Source organism: Amia ocellicauda, chromosome 9 (assembly GCF_036373705.1).
Source record: "Amia ocellicauda isolate fAmiCal2 chromosome 9, fAmiCal2.hap1, whole genome shotgun sequence".
In the NCBI taxonomy this organism is placed as follows: Eukaryota; Metazoa; Chordata; class Actinopteri; order Amiiformes; family Amiidae; genus Amia; species Amia ocellicauda.
Genome location: NC_089858.1, coordinates 37,153,203 through 37,167,843, shown reverse-complemented (window position 1 = coordinate 37,167,843; position 14,641 = coordinate 37,153,203). Strand labels below are relative to the sequence as shown.

General features: G+C 41.2%; 1 protein-coding gene across 1 annotated transcript in view; it reads left to right on the top strand.

Moving 5' to 3' along the window:
• The window catches only part of unc5db (unc-5 netrin receptor Db), a 193,705-nt gene extending 185,794 nt beyond the window's left edge, over nucleotides 1-7,911 (top strand). The window contains exons 14-17 of the mRNA XM_066712584.1: nucleotides 1,350-1,499; nucleotides 2,388-2,552; nucleotides 2,767-2,945; nucleotides 5,405-7,911. Of these exons, the coding sequence (XP_066568681.1) occupies nucleotides 1,350-1,499; nucleotides 2,388-2,552; nucleotides 2,767-2,945; nucleotides 5,405-5,600 (690 nt within the window). The 3' untranslated portion in view covers nucleotides 5,601-7,911. The remainder of the gene's footprint in view (nucleotides 1-1,349; nucleotides 1,500-2,387; nucleotides 2,553-2,766; nucleotides 2,946-5,404) is intronic.
• Nucleotides 7,912-14,641: the final 6,730 nt, after the last annotated feature.

Here is a 14,641-nt window from a genome sequence, read left to right as displayed (position 1 = left end):
GTTTATCCGTCTCTCTCTGGCGTTCCTTTGCTACACTTAAGCAGTCTGCTGCAGAGCACGTAAAAAAGATTGACAGCAGTCATTTTGGTTAAATAGAAATGCAGAAAGTTTCAGCTTGCAAGTGCTAGAATTGAAGCACATGGGGAAAAGGGCAGTTTCATCAAAAGAGACGAAGCCATGGCCTCTGTGGCCATAGCAAACAAGCGATGGCAAACTGTAGAAGACATGATTGTTTGGGTTCCCGGTGCTTTTCTTTTTTATTTCTCTCTCTCTCACTCACTTGTTTGTTTTTTTCTAAAACCACCGTATTTCTCACACACTTCCTCCACACCCGTGGGACGTGCAAAAATAAGCACCCAATAGGTTTCCCGGTTCCATTTCATTTGGTGTTTTCAGAAATAGGTTCCCAAATTGGAAATTCCCAGAGGTGTGTGGAACCAGACAGAACAGCCACGAAGAACAAACAATCCTGCAGCTCTCAGGAATGAAACCCAAACTGTCAGTCAAAGACATCCCAGAGACATTTAGACCACAGAGTTTTCATCAGACACCTGTATGATGAAAGGTAGTTGTGACATTTCTTTGGGGATTTTGGTTTGCCCTTAACTGCAGTAGGTGTGAAAGTATACACATGGAAAATGGTATATTTTCCCTTTTGGAATAGATGTAATTTATTGTATATCGAGTTTGCTTCCCCCCCCCCCACCCTAATCTTTCTATCCTCAGTATAAGGACTTTGGTTGTATTTGTACCTCCTACTAAACCACTAAGGATATTGAATTTAATCCAGGGGTCGGCAACCCAAATGAGACAAAGAGAAGTTTTTTCAGTTCTGGCCAACAATACCTAAGGAGCCGCAATGCCCATTTGAATGACATAATAATTAAAAAAAAGACATGCACAGATCTTAACAACAAGCAACAATTTATGTTTGTTAAAAATAACTTTTTTATTACATCAATATCTTTCTAATGTTTAACTAATGTTTCTAACATTGGGTCTTAATCTAATCATGCTAAAGACAAGGCCACAGAGACGCTATAGTATTGTTATCGCTCTCCTTCGCTTTTAGTTTTCAGCCCATCCCTGAATAAGTTTTAGACATCTGATTATGGGTCTAATTGAAAAGACAAAAAAAAACTCTGAAATGTATGCTGGCAAAAAATAGATTGCTGTGTTCAGTGCCGTCCCTGATCTAATCAAACTATCCCTGCTTGCCGTTTCTTATGACGACCATCCTGTTCAATCACGAGAAATCGCTCGGCAGATGAATGCAGGAATGGTCCTGTCCATGTTGACAAAAGCACCATTCCCAACCATTATTTTCCCTTTCCCCCTTTTGTCTGTAGGAGGTGGCTGCTGCCGAAAAGAGCAGAGGTGGACAGCTACTGGAGGAGCCCAAGACACTGCTCTTCAAAGGCAACACCTTCAGTCTCCAAGTCTCCATCCAAGATGTCCCTCAGTTTCTGTGGAACATCAAGCCATTCACCACGTGTCAGGTACCGCTGAGACACAACAGATACCGCCTATACTGTGACATGAGAAGAGAGGTCATCTTTGGGCTTTAAACTCCCTTGTTTTGCCTTTTCTTATAAAGCGCCTTCGGAAGATCTCGAGAAAGTGAATCCCGAGTAAGAGCTCCATATATCAAAAGTCAGCCCTCGTGATATGAAATATGTCAATAGTTTTTCTTACAGCTCCATTAGTACTGTGAGAATCAATGTACGCTAGTCCTGGATTATAGACACATAGGCCCATCTCTCCATTAGCAGCCTATCAATGCAGGCAGGTGTCTTTATTGGTCATTATAAAATGCACAGAGGAAGAAAGGAGTTGTAAATGACTTTCTTCAGCAGCTCCAGCCCTGCGAATGAATAATACATCCGCTGCAATCTTTTTTTTCCCCCCTTGCTTTGGCTTTCTTTGCTCTCGACAATGTAACATTTAGCCTCCCAGTGACTCCCATTATTGGAATTAAGTGGGATTTTCTGCATTGAGAACATCAAGGACCTTCATAACAAAGGGAAACGAATCTGAGAGTGGTTTCATTTCAGCCACAGGGATGGGATTCGGTTATTTTCTTCTTTTTTTTATTATTCTTATTCTAATGAGTATTACACCGTTTTTCTTGTATTCTGGGGGATTTATCTAAGAATGCCTTCAGCAGCAGTGCGCACAAATATGATACGCAGATCTGTGCATTACTAATCCCAGTGAGGACACGTCTGGGGTCCCCAGTTGCAGCCACATCCAAAGATAAACCGAAAGAGGTGGCACATTTTAGATCGAGGGTATAATTTTAGAGGCGTTTAAGTGGACACCGTTAATTGGATTTTAATTGGACTCCATAAAATCCAGCATTTGACTCCCGCTGCTCTTCTTCTTAGGAATTCCCTTTCTCTCAAGTGTGGTGCAGCAACCAGCAACCCCTGCACTGTGCCTTCTCCCTGGAGAGATATAGCCCAGCCACCACACAGCTCTCTTGCAAGATCAGTGTGCGGCAGGTCAAAGGTCACGAGCAGATCCTCCAGGTCTACACGTCAGTGGTAGAGGTTAGTAAGCCGCCCGTCATTGGGTTCAGTTCTTATCTTCTGTGAGTGAGTGTGTCTGGGGGTAAGAGTTAACTTATCTGTGGAAACCAGGGGTTTTGTGTAGCTGATTGGGTAAGTGAGTGATTGGGTCAAGAAAGGCTACTAATTGCTCCGCCTCTGAGCTCTCTTCTCCACGGCCCTGGCTCTCACACTCTTCGTTGACCTTGTCTTGCAGAGCGAAAAGGAGACCGTCCCTTTCTTCACGCAAGCGGACTGTACTGTGACCTCTCAGACTGGCCCCAAGGCCTTCAAAATCCCCTTCTCCATCCGTCAGAGGATCTGTGCCACGTTCGACACCGCCAACACAAAGGGCAAAGACTGGCAGCTCTTAGCGCAGAAGCTTCACATCGAAAGGTAAGAGCCGCTCGGAAAGATGTTCACTTTAAAAGTGATGCACAATGACAAAAATCTTTTTATTTCAAGACAATAGCTCCAATCATTCAGTTTGCCTGTTTGTTGTCTGACATGACGACGTTTTGCCAAAACCTCATCTTTGAGCAAAACCAACTGTCAAAGGTTTTTCTTTTCATCAAATCAAATCAGTATTATTCCTAGAAAGTCCTATTCTTTTTTAATAATAATGATTTTTTTTAGTAAACCCCTAATGATATTATGATATATATAATAGAAACATTATAGGCTTGGGGGATATATTGACACCCACTGTGTAATCTTGTTGGCTAATACTTCTGGTGACTTAAAATGACTTTGTTCTTAGTTGTGAGGATTGTTACCAAGGGCAAAAACTGTTCGAGAGACAGTAGCTAACAAAGGTGTGAGGGGAGAGAGAGCATTGTCTTTCCGGCTGCAGCTTGCATTAATCATCCCTCCCGTATTCCACACATCTGAGTAATTGAACGGCAAAGAGATGTAAGTGAGAGGTGAGGCCTGACGAAAAACCGAAATACCCTGCGGACCTGGAGGACTGGATTTGAGCCCGATTTGTATTATCCCCACAGAGAAAAAAATAAAGAAAGTAATAAGAAACGTTAAGCCGGTGTCACAGCGGTGGAAGCAAGGAATCATGGGAGTTCCCACTTGGCCTCCACGGGCTGTTCTTCCACGGAGCATGACGGCAGGCAATTGTCTGCGGGAGTGAGCCCACGGCGCCACGCGGACTCCCGGGACCTCACCCCTGGCAGGAGCGGGAGGCCTGGGGGGGGATGCCGCGCTGCCTGGCAGTAATTTACTCCGCGCACCTATCTCCACTCCATTATCTGGGATCATATTGCTCCTGCTCGGGCGCTGATGATCGCACTCCATCACACCTAGATCTCGGATATCATTTTCAGATACTGTCGAATAGCATGTAGATTCAATTATAGATCTGCAAAGGAGGGAGGTGTTTGCTGGGGGGGAATCAGGGGGCTGTTTGTTTCTGAGCATCCCAATCCTGACAAACTGCCCCCCAGTCCCCCAGGCTCCACCGGGGTTAGGTAAAGATGGATAGGCTTCAGGGGAACTCTGTGGGGGTCTGCAGCAATATTAGATAAGTAATTATCTTGAATCAAGTTAGCAGAGGCTTTTATACAAAGAGACTTACAGACATCAGATGTACCAATCCAGTTAAACCCACTTTAAAACGGGACAAATAAGCCCACAGCCATGCCTATAGACACAAAGGTATCCATCTTAGATGCAGGCTGTGCCCAATATAGATAGGAATATCCCACATTAAAAACGGTCAAATGTAATTTGTTTTTCTTGTCTATGAACCCCGGAGTTCAAAGGCGTGAAGGTGGTCCAAAATCTGTTGCCCCCATACGAGACCATTTTCTCAGCTAGTTTACAATCACTCGCACTGGCACAAGAATCGGAGGGCACCTGCTATTCATTATGAGGAAACACTGCCCTCTAGTGGAGATCTCTGTGCACAGCAGCTCCAGTGAACAAGTTGCCGCAACATGTTAGGGTCTTCAAACCTGTGTGGGTTGGGGAGGGGCTCAACCTTATAGGTCTCCCTCAGTTGCTGAAGATCAGCAACCCATGTTAGATATTGGTCACTAAAACCAGTCACACTGTTAGCAACCCTTCTCAAGTATTGAATTTACCAAAACACATGAGCAATTTGAAATGCTCCCACGCCTTTAAAAAGTGATTTAAGGTCCAAAACCAGGGTATGATATTCCTATTCCAAACAGACACAATTCTTAAGTAACTCTGTAAGTGACTTCAGCTTGATGTGCAAAAAAACAAACCACCCAAAACATTTGCAGCCTCCTTCAAACTGTATACCCATATTTTTCTGAAAGGCCAGGTCTAAAGAATGGTCTTATCCAACAGTTATTTGAACAAATGGCATGGTGTGAACTGGGCTGCAGTCAGTGAGGGGTGGTTAAAGTGGATTTCTATTGACTGGAGGGGAGGGCGGGAGGAAGCTCGTACTGCGGCTGCCTTTGGACTTGCTGTACTTTTCACTTCCCGCTGCTCAGCATCTTTTTTTTTTTCCACAAGGCCTATAAATACACTGTCTTATTGCTGCCTGGGGACGCAGTGTTCCCACTGTGAACACGGGAATGTGACTTTTCAGTTAGCGCCGCTTTATGTGCAGTTCCTTGCGCTGTGTGTGTGTCTGTGTGTGTGTCTGTGTCACCGCACAGCATAAGTACTTCTAATCCAAATCCTTGAGGATGCAGCACTGGTTCTCAATCAGCTCTTAATGAGTTAATTAAACCACACAGCCAATCAACAGAACCTGACGAATTTCCCCTTTTGTAAGTCTAGTGCATGTGATGATTTGAGGTGCCATAGAAAATCTGCCCCCCCCTCTCAATCTAACTGTAACTAATTTGTTCCCCCCTCCATCTCATTAGGAACCTCTCCTACTTCGCCAAGCAAAACAGCCCCTCAGCCGTGATCCTGAATCTTTGGGAAGCCCGTCACCAAGACAATGGCGACCTGGACTCTTTGGCAAGCGCTCTGGAGGAGATTGGCAAAATCCACTCCAAGAGCCCGGTGAACACTGAGGAGGCGGTTCCCGAAAACACAGACTTCACCTACGCCAGCTAAGAGCTGAGGAGTTGGTGGTTGGCGGTGGAGAGAGGGCGGGGAAGTCATGCCCACCGACTCCACCAACCGTCCCAACTGGCCCGGACTTCCACACAGCTGTGCTTAGAACCAGTCGAGGGAACATTAAACAATGACATAAACGCATAAAAGCGAACGGTGGTCCGTCGCCGCCAAGACCCCGCGTTGCCAGGGCGAGGAGCCGCCGTCCCTTCCAGAACAACACGATCCGCGTAGGATCGGTGAGCGCGAGTCAACGTCGCCGCCCTAGGCGTGGAGGACAACCACCCCCACCCCCCTCAAGTCAGGGGACGTGGTTTTGGCGTAGTGGTTTCTCTGGCTCGGGGTCCCGGATGTGCGCCCACAACCGCACTGCGAATCGGACCGCAGACAGACACAGACAGTGAAGAAGCCGCTCTCATCTACAAATGGACGTCCAAGTTGGCCACCTCTCTGGCTCCTTCTCAACATCTCAACATCCCGCGCTCCTGCTCACTGACTCGGCCTTTTGATATTGTTTTGGCTCTTTGGTTGGTGGGTGGGTTGTGTCCTCTTGTGTCCTCCGTTTTCTGTTCTTCATTCTTTCGCTGATCCGCTCTCTAGATCGCAGCCTGTCCATCAGAGGTCATGGGGAGGAGTGGGTCCAAAGAGTCACCCTGAATTTTATGTCTTCAGGACAGGATGAAGGGGGCAGATATTTGCACTTGTCACTGTTAAGATCCATTGACCTGAGGTAACCCTGCAACTCTTTCCCTATAACTGTAGTGACTAGCTCAAGTGGAATACTGCTATCACTTCATATTAACAGGGTCCTGCTACAGTTATCTAATTATTAATATAATTATTATTAGTATTACTACCACTACTACTATTATTTGAACACTTTTTATAGAACTGAAACATGTAAAAAGGAAATGGTTTCAGTTAACTATAGAGTGGCAGACCTTTTTTCATTTAAGTGACAGTAAAACTCTTAGAGGACTCACTTGTTGGAAGGCGAGGGTGGTCGGTAAAATGTACTTTTAAATGTAGACTCATGTGGCTCAACGACAATAGAAAGCACTAAGACGTTCATCCAATAGGACACAAAAAAGTGTGTGGAGTTGGAATATGATGCTGTGTCCTTTTGTGGTTTAACTTGCAATGTTTTGCGTGACCAGAACACTTGCAGTGCGTAAATTGACAGCTTGATCGAATGCATTTTCGACACACAAAGGAAAGAAATGCTTGCATCATGTGACATGTTTGCCTATGGCTACAGGTCAGTGTTTGTGTTTTTTCTGAGTTTCACGGCACAGTATTTCTAATTTTATATTATCATTACTTTTGTAAACGCTGGTCCCTCATTTGCAGAAGCTTTCACTGTTTCACTTTTATCACAAATCCCAGAAATAGCACATTTCTTTTACAGACAGGCCAGGCAGCTGTCCAAGGTACTTCTCCAGGATCATTTTCAATAAGACCGCATTGAAATACTGTAGTTTTCAGATCTTGGGGGCGGGGGGCGGGGAGTGTCTCATTTTTGTTTTTGTTTGATTTGTTTTGTGTGTTGCGTGTAACAAAAATTCAATCTCATTTGCCTTTTCCTTTTAATGACGTTCTTCAACATCTCATCAAGCTTTGGGTTTTGTTTTGTTTTGTTTTGTTTTGTTGTGATTATATATTTAGCTTTTTCTGTTAATACTGATTATAATAAAGCTTTATAAAGGTACTTTTGCATACATATTAATATTCATTATTTGTTTTTAATTAATTTTACCCTAGGTGCCTGCTGTGTAGTATTAAAAACCCTGCGGTGGCTCAGAGACCCCTGGAGTGGCAGCGGGTGGGTCTGAAGCTAACTAACGTTTCCTTGCTTGACCTGCAGTTCTGTTACAGTCCTGCCCTGCAAAAGCCTTGCTGGTTGTGCCGTTTGCTTCCAGTGATAACAAAATAAATAAGAAAATCAGTCTCCCAATATAGCAGACTTGGGTTCAAACACATCTGCAAATTGTTTACGGTTGCATTCAGCCCTATTCATCACAATGAGACCTTCACCCGTTCAACCCATTCAATTCAGCCCGAGTCAGGGCTGTGTCACCCTGTCACTTGTGAAGGTGACGCTTTAGGATTATTAACAGGTGCTTTGACTGGACTGACAGGATGGTAATTTATAAGAGCTGTTATAAAAAGGCTCACCATTTTGTAATGCCTAGGGGTGGATACAATCTTTACAGTACTCTGCAAATGCATTCAAACCCAAGTCTGCAGGGTAGGTTTCACAGTCTAAAATAACTGTCGATTCCAAATAAATAAATAATATATATATATATATATATATATATATATATATATATATATATATATATATATATATATATAATATATGGAGCACAAGCAAAAGGTTATGTCAGTTTAACAGTCTTTTACAGTGTTGGTTATATTTATATTGCACATTCTCTTTTGGGATCTCTTCTTGTTTCCCATTCGTCCTGTCCGACCCCAGCATGTTCATTTATTCACCATATGGAGAGGATAAATCCACTCAGATCAGATATCAGATATCTGCAAAGGCTTTTGCTAAGAGTTCTCATGCATTATCCTACATAACTACCTGTGCTAAACTGCATCCATTCTCGGTTTCTCCACCCCGTTAATCCTCCAAAGAGTAATCGAAAGTCCAAATTTATCTAACTCGAGCTACAGCCTACTTAGAGTAGCATATATCTAGTTTGTCAATGATAGGACAGCAAGATTGCTAACTATATCACTTAAGGATCGAAAGCCAGGGAAAAACTGTGCAGAGATTCTCCACAGCCCTGTGGCGCATTCAAATTTTGTCCACTGGAGTCTATTTTCTGTGTGACATTTTGTTCTGTAGTACGTGATTATATTTTGCATTTGCATACTTTGATTTTCTCTCTCTGTGTTGCCCAAAACATGCATGGGTTTTATTTTCCTTTTGTTGATTTCTTTTTTACTTTCACAACAACAAAATGACTACATGCATTATCAGTACCATATCCCTTTAAATATAGTTTCCCGGGCATGATAAATATACCTACAGCCACAGTGACACAATCCCAGGCGACCGAAGGAGAGGGTTTTTTATAGTCATCCAAGATGTCCTTTGGGATAACACTCTTCCATTATGCTTCTTGTGTTAACAACGCTCTTCGCTTAATTAATTTCCCGAGCTCAATGGCTTGTGCGCCAATGGAGTCCCCATTAAGGGCGTTTAAAGTTGTTTGGGGAAGCTCTGGTCAAGTAGAGACAGGGCTTCAGTGCGTCAAACTGGAAAGGGAGCGTCTGTTGCCACACTCTGTGCCCGCGAGGTTGCGCTATCGGCGTTGGACTGTGCCTGCAGGGGATACATTTTCGTAAACCGCACTGTGTCACTAAAAGTATGGGGGTAAACCCTCCTGAAGCTTGTGTTATGTAGAGGCTGGTGGGTTTTGTGTGTGTGGTTTTGTTTTCTTGCTTCTGGGGAGGCCACCGGGACTGCTTGTGTGTATTGTGATATTCATGAACAGATGAGTACTGCCTGCATTGGGGGAAAGTCTTGACAGGGGCCCGTACATCCTCCACACTCAGCTTCTGCTTGTTGTGCACATGGTGGGAAGTGTTCGCACTCTGCATTTGAAACTTTGGTACACAAGTGTTGATTGATTTAGCTGCATTAATATAATTTGTTAAAGAACATAAGAAACGTAAGAAAGTTTACAAACGAGAGGAGCCCATCCACCCCATCGTGCTCGTTTGGTGTCCATTAATAGTGATCCAAGGATCCTATCCAGTCTATTTTGAAATGTTCCCAAATTTTCAACTTAAAGTACATTAATTTGTCTATCTTTTCCATGTTTTGTCTCTGCATTTTTCAGTATGGAGTGGCAGTCTAACATTTGAATTCGGTTCAGTTAACGGATGGTTCAACAAACTCTGAAAAGATATCATTGACAAATTGACAAACTAAATGAATCACTGTATAACATAGTTTCCCATGCAGGGTGTGAATACTTGCATCTACACTATAAGTAGCATAACACATGAAGAATTGTCTTATTTATACAATTTAAGGCTGAAGGCTTGGCAGTCTCAAAAAAACAAGCATACAAACACTTCTAAAATGCAATTTATTTTTGTTTTTCTAATGATATTCTGATTTCAAAATCCAAATATCACAGATGAGAAATTGTATTCTTGAAGGGCACTGCAAAGACCTATTATCTGCCACCACAAAACTGAAAACAAGAACATTTTAGTAGGCAATTTTGAAACATATATATATATATTTTTTTTCTCCTCTTATTTTCCTCAAACTTGTACAAAAGTGAGCTTTTTGTTTTCTTTTCAACAGGGTAAAAGATCAGCGGTGTTCCTGCGATAAAATGGCTGCAAAATTTTCAGTATGCATTTATATATTCATTTTGTCTGTTAGAACTGCAAGCTGACTAATGGTGTTAAAAGAGGTATTCAATGTGACGCATTTATCTCACTGGCTGCTATCTCTGCTAAATAAATGAATTATAGTTGTCTCTACTAGGGACAGTTAATCCGAAACCAAATTTTAAAAGCCACACAGTACAGGAGAACATTTTGCCATAGAACGATAAGGTGTGAAACTATCACTGCAACATTGAAGGCTGATAGGCTAATGCTTTTATCTGTATGTATTTGGTTGTGCTTTTTTGGGGTTTAAATTCCATTCTTAAAACTTACCTTTAAGATTAAGTTTTTATCATTCATCTTTTTCACATTAAATTCTATTATTTTTCACCAGCATTTTTTATATATATATAAATATACAGAGAGTGGCATCATACATTTTTTTTAAAGTGGCATAGAAGTTGTGAAATATTTAAACTGTGATTTTGTGTGTTTATGAGTGTATCTGGTGGGCACTAAAATGATTAAAAACTAATAACAATAATTGCAGTTGGAGACAATTAGCATACAATAGAGAAATTGAACCAGGACAATGGAAAATACAGGCATACACATGTTTTTCATTTTCAAAACTGCTTACTTTTTCTTATGTTTCAAATTATAAGATTATTTTATTCACCTCAAATTTGTGAGTTTTTTATGATGATGTACTGTACTATAAACTGCTTGCCTAATGTGTTAAAGTTCAGCTGCTTAAGAACAGAGAGGTGCTATGTGTATTTACATCTCTGTGGAAAAGTGTGGTATTCCCTCGCTGCTTGAGGAAAAGCTATGGCTCTGTTCAGTTCCACACAGTGGGGGGCAGACCTGGCCCTTTGGGGTTTCATTCCTGCAGGCTTTGTAGATCTCTTACACTCCCAACCAACTAACAGCCTTTTAAATAACTCTTAATGGGTTACATTTAGTACACACACACACACACACACACACACACACACACACACACACACACACACACACACACACACAAGAGTTTGAGCTGAGTAACTGAGAACTCAAAATCAGAAGACCCCATTTCCTACCAGGATCAATTGACTGCCACTGGTTTACAGGAATCCAGGGCACAGTTACATAGAACATAATGTACAAGGGCAGAAGCACAATGGGAAGGAAAGAAGACACAAATGTGGAAAAATGACATATAATAGGGTTAGCCATTACTCCATCCCCAGTCCCAGTTAATAAAGTGCTACAAAAAATTACTGCTGTTTAAAAAGACCAGCACTTCAATCCACTCATGGCCCTAGAAGCTATTTTGTGCAGTTTTGTGTGTGTGTGTGTGTGTGCAATGATACAAATAAAACATATTTGTAAACAGAAATTGTTTCCCAAAAAATATGCTGCTGTTTTTTTTTGTTTGTTTTTAATTTAAAGATCAATTCAATGTACTAAAGCAACAAGTAGTGCTACTGCCCCCTCCCCACAAAAAACGGTCAGAAAAATGACCTAATACAGTAAAAACAAACCAGTTCTACATTTTCCCATGTTAACTTTTAAAGAGGCACCCACCCTTTTTTTATTAGATTTCTTGCCTTTCCTTGGTTCTGTTGTCAATTATATAGCATAAAAAACATATTTTTTAAAAAAGAAATGGAAAAAAATGACAAAACAGTGTAATTATTTATGTGCTTCAATGTATGCTCCACTGAAACCAAACCAGTCTGGCCCGGTTTTCAGTTACTGAACAACATTGTTTTTGTTGTTAACATCTTGGTCCAGCTAGAGAGCAGTCTGATTTGATTGAATGAGGGAATACAAAACAGATGCATTCATAGTTTTCTGACATTTCTTTTTAATTACTTCTGAACAGTGTCAGTGTGGGATTATCTTATCCCCTTGCTTTGCTTCTTTTTTGCTGCTAGTCAGATTCCTTTAAAAGTTTGCTTGTAACTTGAAAACCCTATTGCTTTTGGTTTGGTTTCATTTTTCCCCCACCCAAGTAAAAAATAAATAAAATAAATAAAAAATAAAGACATTTTCCATTTCGCATGGCCTGGGCTTCATATCACAATTCTTGTGCCTTGTATAACTACTGTAAATGCTGAATGTTGTACATTAAAGATGGGGTTGAATTTAAACAAACAGAAAAAAATTAAATATATTTAAAAAATCATATATTACTAGGCTGCAACAGCTTTTTAGTGCTGAACATACATGTTTGGTAATGCCAGGACAGCAGTGTGGTATACTATATTTAAAATTATGGACATTTTGGATGTTTTATGTACAGTAGAATTTGCAAATGTATATGCAGCCTTTTGAAAATAAATGTACAGTTGGGGGGGATAAAAGATATTTACATTTAGTTGAATAAAAAGTTTTTCTTTTCCTTGAGAGAATTTGTTTTGTATTTTTTTCCAATTGGACAGGGTTGAACTTGATCGTTGATTCTATTAGTACCCAGAGTAGTAAATGCAGTTTTGTTTAAACATTTAGTTTAATAGAGCAGGTAACCACAGATTACGATTTGTGGATTTTGTGGAAAAATGCCAGGAAAAAAATGTTTTTCCAATATTTAGTTTGTACTTAGTCTTCCATTTATTTCTGATATGATTGATTTAACCACAAGATGTCACTGCTGCAGAGTAGACAGCCAACAAGAAATAGCCACATATTTTTTAATAAAAACATAAGCAACCAAGAAAATGGTAGTTGTACACATTTCAATATTGTTTCCTTTCCATTCACAAGGTGTAGCAGTGTTTGTAGATGCTTGTGTGTGCATGTTTAATATAACATTTGTATCATGTATATATCCCATTCATTACAGATACAGAAAGCAAACACTGCCTAAAGCACTCATTATTTCATTTATAAGCCCATTCGGAAAATTGCGTTTGACTTTCCACCCGGTTCAAAAATGAATCAGCACCTTGGACAGCACCTGTGGAACAGAACCCAGATTATAGGCATCGTCAGTGTTCGGTACAGGGATGGCCAGTATCGAAATACATGTATTTAAAATACATATTTTCATTTCATTTTGTATTTTTTCATTTTTATTTTAAAATCTATTCTGTAAGTATTTTGAATGGAAAAAGTCTGTGCATTTAACTACAAATATTTCGGTGTAGATACTTTGTATCACTGCTTCCAATATGAATCGCACTTAATTTACATTGGTGTAGTCTAATCGTGTGCCTGCGTGAATTTTAAGAAAACGTTTAAATGCATTATTAATTGTTTAAGTTAAAATGACCATTGAAAATAACATTTTGTTTTGTTAAAAACACAAGTTCATCAAAAGTAATTTGTATTTGGTATTTTGATACACTTTTCACTGAGTATATTGTAATGAAATACATTTAAAGAGAAGTCTGAGTGCATGTGATTGTGGTTAAGTGCTATACAGTGCCTTTATCATGTGGAGCGCCTTCTCAGAGAGGCTTTTTTGTTCATAAAAGTAGTAGTAGGATAGCATAGAAAGGAAAGTCAGGTACAGCAGTTTCAAAAGTTAATGAAATAATCATCTTTCTTATCATCATCTGCAGACTATGGGATTATCAATACAACCACCTGCACTTAAAACACAACCTGAGGTTTGTACCAAAACTGAAACAACGAATTGAGAAATGCTAATTTCAACATTTATGAATAGGGTTTTTGGAGATGTGCTGTAGAAGAGTGTGGCTGAGTGTGGAGACCACAGGAGCACCTTTGAAAACAGATGGGTGGCACAGGAGTTTCACAACTGAAAATCCCCCTCTTCCCCCCCAAAGATTGATGTAAGACAGTAAACATTAATACTGGTATGACGTACTCTGAGGTGAACAGACAATTAAAACAAACACATGTCACCTGTGACTACATCCACTTGGCCAATGAACGTAACCCAGGCTGGGGCCAATTTAATTCAGCTGATTAATTGTGAAAGTCTGCCCATGTAATTGCCCAGAACTCCCTGCCAGCTCTTATCCCCCCCCACCCCCCTACTGCCCCCTCCCTGATAGCAGACATCATATCCTCTCCACAAATCTCTCCCACCGATCTTGATATGCAGAACCCACTCTCCCAGACACCGTTTTCCTTTTTTTTGTGTGTGTTTATTGTGTTTAATCTCTTACAGCCAGTTTCGGAAGAGTAAACGGCAGCTTATTACAATAGGATGCCCTTATCTTGCCGCCTGCGTGTGATGATGTGAGCAGTTCGTCAGCTGCACCACTTCCTGGATTTCTCTCCCCAGGCAAGGAACACGCAGCTGAGTCCCTGTCCCTGTGTTTGTTCTGTTAAGTATCACTGTGCTTACTCTTCAAGAAAGACTGTGGATGCCCAGAAACCATCCCAGAACCCCTCGTGACCCCTGACCCCCACATCACAGAGTTCACTTGGACAGCATCCTGTCACATTCCCCCCCTCCAACCACCCCCAAGCATTGCCATGATCCTATTCATGTAATCATTCGTGATGTCCGCTTGTTTGTTTGTTCTTAAAGGTTGCAAAACAGATAAGCTGCCAGCCTTACAAACTGCCCCCTTTGAAGGAGGCTTGAGAAAATGTTGAATGACTCAAGAGTGCGCCCAAACCACTGCCACAAAAGATACGTCATGCCCCAGCATGTGGGCCTGTTTCTGCCATACAGACCTCCCAGAATCCCCTGCACTGGCAGACACGGCTTCCCG